The sequence below is a fragment of the Jaculus jaculus genome, chromosome X (assembly GCF_020740685.1).
Source record: "Jaculus jaculus isolate mJacJac1 chromosome X, mJacJac1.mat.Y.cur, whole genome shotgun sequence".
Lineage (NCBI taxonomy): Eukaryota > Metazoa > Chordata > Mammalia > Rodentia > Dipodidae > Jaculus > Jaculus jaculus.
Genome location: NC_059125.1, coordinates 129,813,743 through 129,824,405, shown reverse-complemented (window position 1 = coordinate 129,824,405; position 10,663 = coordinate 129,813,743). Strand labels below are relative to the sequence as shown.

Below are 10,663 nucleotides of genomic sequence, written 5' to 3'. Positions count from 1 at the left end.
CTCAGGGTGCCCTCAAGCTCATAGTAATCCCCCTTCCTCTGCCTTCCGAGTGCTGGGAGCACCGTGACGCCCAGCAAGGGCTTCTGCTTTGCTTATACATTTATACGTTGTAAGGCCCTTCTGTGACAAAGGTCCACACATTATTTGTATACACCTGAGACCCTCCAGTATGCTTTACAGCTACGTATTGAAAGTTGTCTATGTAGCTCTTGATTTTACTCAGAATAGAGAAATTAAATTAGAATAGAATCCACTATTGGAATGGAAAGGGGATTGAGTTTTGTTATATAAAATTTGAGTTTTATCTAAGCATATCTCTGGTAACTGAAACAACTTTTCTTGAGTTTTATTTTAAACTGTGGTCTTGCCTTGGGAATCAAGACTTCTGCCCTCATGCAACTATGGATGGCTCTCATAAGACATTGCTGTAAACATTGAAGAACTAGATGCCCAGAGAGAACCTGAAAGATCTTTACTATACAACCCAAGCTAGAACTAGGATCATGTGTGAATAGAAAACTAATGAATCACCATTTTGTTTATCTCCTAGGTGAACTTGGGAAACAAAACCAAAACTTCAAGTAACCCAAGATACATACATTTTATTTGTGAAAATACCATGGCTACCCTATTGGTTCAGGGCATTGTTCAAATATGGAATGGGAAGACCGGGATGTCGAAAACACAGAGTTCATTCATTGAAGCAGTGGTAGGGAACAAGGAAATTAAAATGGTGCTCTATTTGGACACTGGAAAAATCAAAAGTTTACAGCTGTATAATAATGTTAAAGATGTGATCCGTAGAACCAATGAAGACCAAAACTACCTCCATTTAACTTTCCAAAATAATGATTTCTTGTTTATTGAAAAATTATCCACCCCAGACGCCAAGCAGTTGAAGGTATTCCTAGACCGGGTCTGTAAACATAAGATTAAACCATCTATAAGATATGTTAAGGGTACAGATGGTGTTTCCTCTACGACCACACAGGAAACGTTTCAGAACACTTCAGTGAACAAAGTCAGCGAGGAAGCAAGCGGTGGAAGCTTTGAGGCAGCCAGAAAAAGTGAACCATTAGTGTCTAGGATGTTTTTGTTAAAACCAAACCCATCACCGCTGACTAGTGAAGAAAACTCATTTAAAAAGCAGTACAGGAAAAGGAAAATGATCATAACTATTTCAAAAAAGAATGACAAGAAATTCCTAGAAAAAAATGACTCCAGGAGAAAAGAAGAACCTGACTCAGTTTCCTCGATGCCTGTAAATGACAAGGGGGAGAAACAAGCACAGTTAAGAAAGTCAGATAATGATAAGTCAGCATTTGAGTTTTCATTAGGGCGCAACTGCACTGGGGCCCCTTCCTTCAGTGCTATTGGTCCCAAAACTATTGCAAGCATGTTTATGCCATTTCTATTGGAAAAAGACTCTGTTACAGGTAGGGTAAAATGGAATGAGATTCAGAAGTCTCTTTTCTTGTGCCCACAGAAAGTATTGCAAGGTTTCCCCAATGTGGGAAACACCTGTTACATAAACGTAGTTTTACAGTCTTTATGTTCAGTTCCACTGTTTATTAATGATTTATTCAATCAGGGTTTCCCATGGGTTAAGCTGCCAAGTGATAAGTTTAACATGTATCTGATGCAACTGCTAGTTTTGAAAGATGTTTACAATGTGAAAATGAAGGAAAAGTTACTTATTAATATAAAAAGAGCTCTTTCAGCTCATGGGGAGATATTTGCTATTGATAGACAGAATGATGCTCATGAGTTTTTAAGTCTCTGTTTAGTTCAGTTGAAGGAGACCATAGAAAAATTAAACTCTATCTGGGACATAAGCCGTGAATTTGGGGGAAATAATTCATTTCAACAGACCCTCATGGATTGTGCTCAGACTGAAACGCTTGCTTGTCCAGTCAGCAGTAATTTTGACTTTGAGCTGTTGAGCTCTATCTTCTGTAAAGCTTGTGGCACCATTGTTCTAAAGGCAGAACCAAGCAGTTACCTCTCAGTCAACCTTCCCCAAGGAATGAAATCACAGACTTTGTCTGTTCAGTCCTGTCTGGATCTTTTCTTTAGAGCAGAAGAGATTGAGCATACATGTGAGAAGTGCAAGCACAGTAGGTCCATTGTAGTGCAGAAGTTCAGTAGGCTACCCAGGGTCCTTATTGTTCATCTGAAGCGCTATACCTTTAATGAGTCCCTGGAAGTGACAAAGGATGAGCAAAGTGTTATTGTTTCCAAATATTTGAAGTTATCTTGTCACTGTGGTAAGAACACCAAACCACCTCATCCCCTTACTAAGAATGGACTGGTGAAAGATACTGAGTTAGTAACATCCCTTTATGAAACGAAGGCTGAAACCATCAGCTCACCATTAACTTCATCGTCAAAATCAGAGACTTTCCAAGGTGTGCATATGGGATTAAACAATGAATCAGACCCACAGAACTTGGAGAGACTCCCTAAAAGATCAAGAGGACAGCAACCAACAGAACTTGATAAACATTCTATACTAAATGTTGGTGACTCTGAACCGACAGATGAAGACAATGGGATTTTTACAAAACTAAAGAAATTTGAAGAAATGGATACATTTGTAATGTCAAGTTTTGAAAGTTTTAAGTATAAAATGTCCCAAACTCAAGAAACATTCCAAGTACCCCAAAATGCTCAGACGTGTGAAGAGAAGAAAAATCATAGAGGGTCTCTGGCACAAATTCTCCTTCAAACTCTTCCAGAGTCAAATGACTGGGGCCAGACAAAGAATTTCAGAAGCCAATCTACAGAATTAAATCCCAAGAATGTTAAGCTGCATCCCCAGTGTTCACAGCAATCCCATAAGACTACTGAAAACAAACCTGTTTTTGATCAGAGGAGAAAGTCAAAAGCTAAGGAACCAAAAACAAGTGCCTTAACGGAGGGCAATCAGCAAATCTATCGTCTCATTGATGTTATAAGCCATCTTGGGAGTAGTCCCCACGGAGGCCACTACATCAATGATGCCTATGACTTTAGGAAGAAGCTGTGGTTCAATTTCAGTGATCTAGAGGTATCAAGTATCAGGGAGGACCATATGCAGAAGGCTAGACTTTCCACTGGGTATGTCTTCTTTTACATGTATAATGAGTTCTTTGAAAAGCTGTTATTACAGGAAAAGAACTCCAAACCTGATAGCACGTCTTAGAAGAACCACTAACACGAACTGTTTCCTACTTGTCTCTCTTACTTAAAATCTATCTGGAGATAGAGAGGCAATTAGCCCAAGACCAACATTCTAACAGAAGCACTTTAAAGGGAAATCTTTCCAGCTCAGACTCCCTTCAACCCCAGAATTCTAGCAGATGAGCATTCATCTCATATAAAACTGGAGCCTCTGTTTTCCATTTTCTAACGAAGTAGTTTTAATAGGTATGATCTTCCAACAAGCACCATCAGGAGCAGGGAAGGCCCATGGGAACTGTGTAATTACAGTGCTCATGCCAAGGCTACCAATTCAGAAATTCAAAGCAGAAAACAGAAATTTGATGGAGGTTCTGATGTTTAATAAAGTGACAGTTTTTAGTATATAGATGTTTATGTTGTTTGCTCTTATACATTGTTTTAAAAAGTTGCTTGTGTATTTCTTATTTTCAACGAATTCCTTTCCTATGAAAACATAAAATTAGCTGTTCTGCTTGACATATTCTGTGATTTGGTTGAAAAATAAAAGGTACCATGATCCTGACAAATACATCTAACTATATTGTCATGACAACAAGCGTTAAACGAGACTTAATAGTTTTTGAATCCTTTTGAAGATAGGTAGATGACACTTGAATCAAGTCAAGCCTCCAAATTGGCAACTAAACGATACCTTTTCTTCAGTGTTCAAGTTGCTAGGTACCCTCTGACTTGGAACTCAAGGGTGAAGAAGTCGATTTAACAAAGAATGGGCATGCTTTGCCTGTTTGTCTAATAACAAGTTACTGACTTTGAAGATTTGAACCCACTTTGCCCTTCAGGTCTACTATGCAGAGGGCATTTTCATGGTGTAAAAGAGCTTTTGTTTCCAGGATTACCTGCAAAATATTGGAAATTTAGCATATTCAACATTAGAAGACAATCTGGTTTTTTTGTCTTTGTACCCTACAACATGATATTCTCTGTTCCTTCACTGAATGCATATCATATGCTTTAAAGTGGATCTACATAACTAGAAGATATTTAGTAACAAGATTTGATATGTCAAGAAACCTATATAGAGGTGTCTTAATTACCTGGAAAGATACAAGATGGTTCTGGGGGTGGATTATATTCTGTCAGCACTCTATGTAATTATGAGGTTTAATGATTCTCATGTTACCATCTTTGTAATGCCTTTAGCTTTTGAAACATTGAATCTATAAGTGACTTATACCTTTGTTGGGAACAAGTGACTTGTACTAAAGGCTTTCTCACATACATAGAGGAATAGGTTTCCAAGCTCACCTTCACTGGCTCTTGTGTACGGGGAATAGTTTAAGTATAGCTATATCATTCCTAGAATTTGTTGATGTTATTAGTCCTAGTGACCTTTAAAGGGGTGAATTTAGAATCTAGCGGTATGGGGAAATTAGATAATGCGTTCTTAAGGAGAAAACTATTCCTAAAGTTTGAGAACTAAGTTGTTTAGAAGACTGTATGTCTAGATGGAGGTCAAATTGGGACCTGAGTATTGCCAAGGTATGTAAGTGGGAATGTGCTAGATTGAATTAACAATATTGAGTGTTTGCTGTTGTGCTGATGCACTTGAGGATATTTCTGGAATGTCATTTGTAGGAGAAAAGTAGTGGAAGTGAGACTTTTGAATTCCAGCTTTTGGCCTCTTGAGGCTGTTTTATTATTGTTTTCTGAGCACAGATAATAGTGCAGATGAAGGATTTTTAATTTTAATATTTTTTGAGGTAGGTTTTCACTCTAGCCCAGCCCAGGCTGACCTGGAACTCATGCTGATAATCCTGTCTTTGCTTCCCAAGTTCTGGGATTAACGGTGTGCATCACCACACCTGGCTGGATTTTTTTTTTTTTTTGATGATTACATTCTACGTTTGTCTTAGGTTGTTGGGCAACTATTTGATTTTGGAGTCCCCCCTTTTTTTCATTTGGACTTCCAAATGCAAGCAGGGCAGGTTGAAAGGGCAAAAAGATAATAGGGAAGAAGATATTGGGAATATCTGTGCAAGACAAGGAGGAAAGGAAAATCTTCACATAAACGGTTTGTATACTGCCTATATGTTGTTGTTTTAAATAAAAGACAAAAAAAAGCTATCAGTGACCTAGTGGTTATTATTTACTATGAATGTAAACTGTTATTTTAGTGTGTGGATCATGTTTCCAGGTAATCCAAGGAGCCAAAAAATTGATGCTTAGTGATTCTCTTTTCTATTGCACTTGTAATAAGTTAGCTCCCAAACACACAATAGTTTAAAAAACAAATTGTATTATCTTGCATTTTAGAGATTGTGAGTCCAAGTTATTAGCAGGGCTGTAATCTTTGGTGCTCTGAAGACAAAACATTACTGTCTTGGAGATGCTGCCCATATTCTTTGGCATCTGGCCTCATTCTTCCATCTTTAATGTTACCAGTGTAGGACTGAATTTTTAACAATGCCATTGGTTTGTCCCTTTTCTGCCCTCCTTTTCTGCTTTGAGAAGCACTGCTTTCAGATAACAGTAAATCCTGGGGAGATCTATGACTCAACTAGGTGATGAGAAGAAGGCACATCCCAATGCCTAGCATTGGACAAAACCTCTTTTTCACACACTGGCTTGCAGGGATCATTTGAGGTGGTGATGATGGAAAATTAGTGTTGCTGTCACTGTCAGCCAGAGAGGCTTCTCTATGGAGATCGTGGTAGATACTGATGAGACCCAAACTCATGGAAGAACTGAAAATAAGAGGCTGTCGAGAGCTCCGCACTATTCAAGACAGATCTATCATGTCCCTCAAGGCTTGGGGAACACTGCAGAAGAGGGTGCAAAAAATGCCACAGGGTGGGAAGGAGTACTTTGCAGCACTCTTCTCTGAGCGTGAACTGACTTGTGCATTCAGTCTTTTCATAATAGAGGTTTTTACTCCCACAATACCTGTACCATATTGAATCCATCAACAATGTGACTTAGAGGATGGAGGAGGTCAAAAGAAGACATTAAAACAGATGGATGACTTGGAAACAGGAGGGTGGTAGAATAGGGATGGGGGAAGGGAGGAAAGCAATAGGAGAAAAACAGTTGAATTATAGTATGTTTAAGTATTAAAATACAAAAAAGAATCCACTAAGCTCATACAGCTTATTCTTTTTCTTTTTACTTTTGAGAGAGAGTGTGATGGAATGAGAATTGGTGCACCAGGGCCTCAGCCACAATAATCAAAGTCCAGACTCTTGCGCCACCTAGTGGGCATGTGCAACCTTGCACTTGCCTCACCTTTGTATGTCTGGATAACCAGGGATCTGGAGGGTAGAAGATGGGTCTTCAGGCTTCACAGGAAAGTGCCTTAAACACTAAGCCTTCTCTCTGGACCTCATACAGCTTTTTCTTTTTTTTTTTTAATTTTTTATTTATTTATTTGAGAGCGACAGACACAGAGAGAAAGACAGATGGAGGGAGGGAGAGAATGGGCGCGCCAGGGCTTCCAGCCTCTGCAAACGAACTCCAGACGCGTGCGCCCCCTTGTGCATCTGGCTAACGTGGGACCTGGGGAACCGAGCCTCGAACCGGGGTCCTTAGGCTTCACAGGCAAGCGCTTACCCACTAAGCCATCTCTCCAGCCCTCATACAGCTTTTTCTTGATGCAACCATTTTAACATTTGCAAACTTAATTCTCCTTTCTTTATAATCTATTTTCAAGTATGATTACGTGTACACCTTTGTGGTATTGTGCTTACCACACATACTCAGTAGTAATTAATGGAAAAATTACCACAAACACAATAGAAGCAGAGGGTATAGATCCCATGAACAGAAGTGTGAGTTATTGCAGAAAGAACTTACTTATCTGAGGGTTAGGAGCAAGGGCAATTTGTAACTGAAGAAGACAATGATGTTAATTAGAGGAATAAGGACTATATATATTTTGAATTGTTTGTATCTTCTTATTCTAGCTCTTATTTTTAATTTTAGGTACAAATACTGGGAGGCTAATTATTCTGTTATTTAGGCAACAATATTCAATGAGAGACTGAATTTGAGCAACACTTAGTAGGCTCTCTAATGGATATATTGTCTTAAGCATGAGTCATTGTATTTTGGACAAGGGTAAGAACTTGGCTCATAGGAGGAAGTGGTGTACTTTTTCATGTATAAATACAGATATATATTTTTTTAATTATTTGAGAGAGAGAATTGGTACACCAGGGCCTGCAGCCATTGCCAATAAACTCCAGATGCATAGGTACTGGGTAATTGAACTTGGGTTGTTAGGCTTTACAGGCAGGTGCCTTAACTGCTAAGCCATCTCTCCAGCCCACAGAAGCATTTTGTTGAAGTATTCAGATGTGTGTGCAATTGTGATTATCAAAGTTTAGTAACCAAGGGGGTGGATGTTGCTAATTATAATGTATTACTCTCCAGTTTCAACTTCACCTTTCAACATGTTCTCAGAAACAATGGAAAATTACTTTAATGCACTCCTAGCTCTCTTGGTAAAAGATACCTCATCTACGCTGCAAGCTGAAGGGGTCTCCTGCTGTTTCTAGTTTTTGATGGAGTGCCAGAATGGGTGTGAAAATCACTAGTGATCTGCTGTCTCAGCCACAAACCCAAAGTATGTATGAGTTCCCTGTTACTCTGCGAAGTTCCAACCTGACCTGGTGATCATTTTGCTGCTGGATGTTCAATTTGGACACCATATGCTGATGGACCCAAGCCTGCAGTAGTGGCCTGACTCCCTTGGCTCCTGGGTCTCAGGTTTTATGTGTGGCTTTCCTAATGTCCAGCCCTCCTAATAAGTATGGAATAGTCCTGATTTCATGACCTGCCAGCACTCCAAATCTCTGTAAATCACCTTGTATCTTACTATTGGTTATGACCTTACATGTGCCCAAGAGAATTACCACTGGGGTCCCTCTCCTGCATGCTCATAGATCCATACACTTAGTGAGGTTTGCCTACATGCTCTCCAGAGAACGATTTCCCCGTTTTCCAGCTCAGGTAAAATAGCAAACTTTTCTTCAATCCCATAAGTTACAACAGGGTCTAAAACTTGGTCCTATGGATTGGGGCTTGTAGTCAGCTTTATATTGTTAGGGCGAACATCAAAGCAGATATAGTTTATAGGAAAAATGGATTTCTTTCAAGCTTAGAGGTCCAAGGGAACATTTCATCTACAGCAGGAGAAGCTGCTTCCCCAACTCATAAATCCAAGGAGAGAGAAAACCATCACTATTCAGCAAACACCAAAGAGCAGCAGACATGAATGGACAGCAAGCAGGGGCCCCCAGAGCTCACTCTACTCTCTTAAATCTTTGGGCTGGAAATCAGGTCCTCCCCAAAACATAACTTTGGGCTGAACCCCAGAATCCGCCCCCAGTGTCACCTCCTCCAGCCTGTTGCCTGGAGATTGAAGTTGAGCTTTAACAAAACCTGAGTCTATGAGGAACATGCATTCAACTTATCACAGGGCTCTTCCAAAATTTATCTTTACTTGAGTACTCACCCTCAGCCCTAGGATACAAAACAGAAATTTCTTAAATTCTGAAGACACTTAGTTTACTCAACTCCTGTTTAAACCATTTCTAACTATGCCCAGATTGATAGAGGTGGTACATGTAAGGTATTCTAGCTATAATACTCCATATCAAATCTAAAGATTTAAAAAATAATGTGTAGTCTCAGCACTCAGGAGGCTTGCCATGGCTTCTATGCCAGCCTGACAGTTCCAAGTAAGCTTGGGTCTCCAGCCCTACCTCCAAACACTTTAATGTGGGATTGTTTCTTTGGCTTTTATTTAGTGTTATATTTTGATGTAAAATGTTGCAGAGGATATTGGATTCAAAATCACAATACTCCAGTTGCTTGTGTAACTCTTAGTAAGAAGGCTGAGCTATCAAGAAATCTCTTTGTTTTCATGCTTCTGCTGTGTGGATAACATGAGCTATGGCTAAGTGTTTCATGAGCCCAGTTCCCTTGTCTATGAATGGAGTTTTGTTATCTTCTCTAGTACCTGCATTTATTTCATCATTGTCATTGACGCCTCTCCATTTTCACCCACCGGTAAACAATATTTTCAGGGCTGAGAAGGTATCTCAGTTTGTAAATTGCTTGCTTGCAAACATGAGGACTTGAGTTTTGATTCCCATAATGCATGTAAAATGCCAGGCATGATGGAATGTGTTTGCAATCCCAATGCTATGGAGGTAGAGACAGGAAGATCCTTGGGGTTCACAGCTCAGCTGGTGTATCAGACAGCATCAGGTTCACTGAGATGAACTTCCAGACCAGGCACAGCTGTGGAGGAGGGGATGTTTATTGAAGCCTACAGATCCAGGGGAAGTTCCGTAAATGGCAGAAGAATCTGGCCTGCCTTCAGAGGACTAAACAGAGAGAGAGAAGTACAAGCCAAAAGTAAAAAGCCACTGCACACTTCAGGAATTCTAGCTAGGCACACTTTGCATATCTTTAGATTGAAATCTCAAACCAACCACCACACCTTAAGATCCACCCAGTGACACTGCCTCCAGCCAGGTGGCTGCAGATGCAAATTACAAACAATAAAGAACTGAATATATTGGGGGCCATCTATTCAAACCACCACATTTTGCCCCTGGCCCCCAATAGATTTTTAACCATCACACATTGTAAATTGTACTCAGTTCAATTTCAAAGGTACCCACGGTCTTGACCAATTTAAGATATTAAGACCTGTAAAATCAAACAAGTTAAACATTTCTAACATACAAGGCACAGAGTAAACATTTTCAATTGGTATAAGGCATAGCAAAGAGAGACTAAAACAATGCAAACTCAACCACCATCAAACTTTGGCAGTTAAACTTCAATACAACCAGGGACTGACAGTTTCCAGATTTTCCAATTCTGCCCCTCCAGCTGGGCAGAATAGCCAGGGAACACTTCCATCTTAGGCCAACAGTGCACTCTATGGTAGCCCTTGCATAGTCCTGGTATATACAAAACATCTTCAGGTCTCCATGCAAACCACGGTCCGTCTTCCGTTTGTTTTCCTTAACACATATCTATCAGTTCCCAACTTCAGATTACCAGGACAGAAGGCCAACTGCAAGCTGGCTCACAGCTTGGGATGACCAATACATAGGCATGCTTGCTAGTTGTTTTTGTTGGTTTGTTTTGTGTTAGAAGTGTAGCTAAGTGTCTCTTTCAAACTTGCCAGAGAAACAAGCAACAGTGTATGTGTGTGCACATGTTTATCAGTTTGGGCGAAGGGCTGCCCAGACATTTCCAGGTGTATTATGGGGAATTTTCTAGAATATGTTAGGATTTATATCATTAGAAAGAGAAGATTGTGCTCATGAAAAGAGGTGGCCATTCTCTAGTTTGTCAAAAGACCTAATAGAACTCAAACATACAATGACTGTAAATCTGTACTCTTGTTTCAAGTGAGACAGCTATCTTTGGCTCTCAGACTTTTCTTCTGCACCTTGGGCCTTGAGGAAGACTCAGTATTTAC

At 39.9% G+C, this 10,663-nt stretch overlaps 1 protein-coding gene across 1 annotated transcript; it reads left to right on the top strand.

Annotated features, from left to right (window-relative positions):
* Nucleotides 1–619: 619 nt before the first annotated feature.
* Nucleotides 620–3,184, top strand: Usp26 (ubiquitin specific peptidase 26). The gene is made up of 2 exons (XM_045139946.1): nt 620–1,067; nt 1,437–3,184. The coding sequence occupies exons 1-2, from the start codon at nt 620–622 to the stop codon at nt 3,182–3,184; spliced, it is 2,196 nt and encodes a 731-aa protein (XP_044995881.1).
* The last annotated feature ends 7,479 nt before the right edge of the window (nt 3,185–10,663 follow it).

What these genes read in the sequence shown, in the direction of transcription:
- Usp26 (XM_045139946.1), top strand. Translation starts at nt 620, where the DNA reads ATGGCTACCCTATTGGTTCAGGGCATTGTTCAAATATGGAATGGGAAG. An exon ending in CTTTGAGGCAGCCAGAAAAA is followed by an intron (nt 1,068 to 1,436) that starts GTGAACCATTAG and finishes ACTCTGTTACAG; the next exon opens with GTAGGGTAAAATGGAATGAG.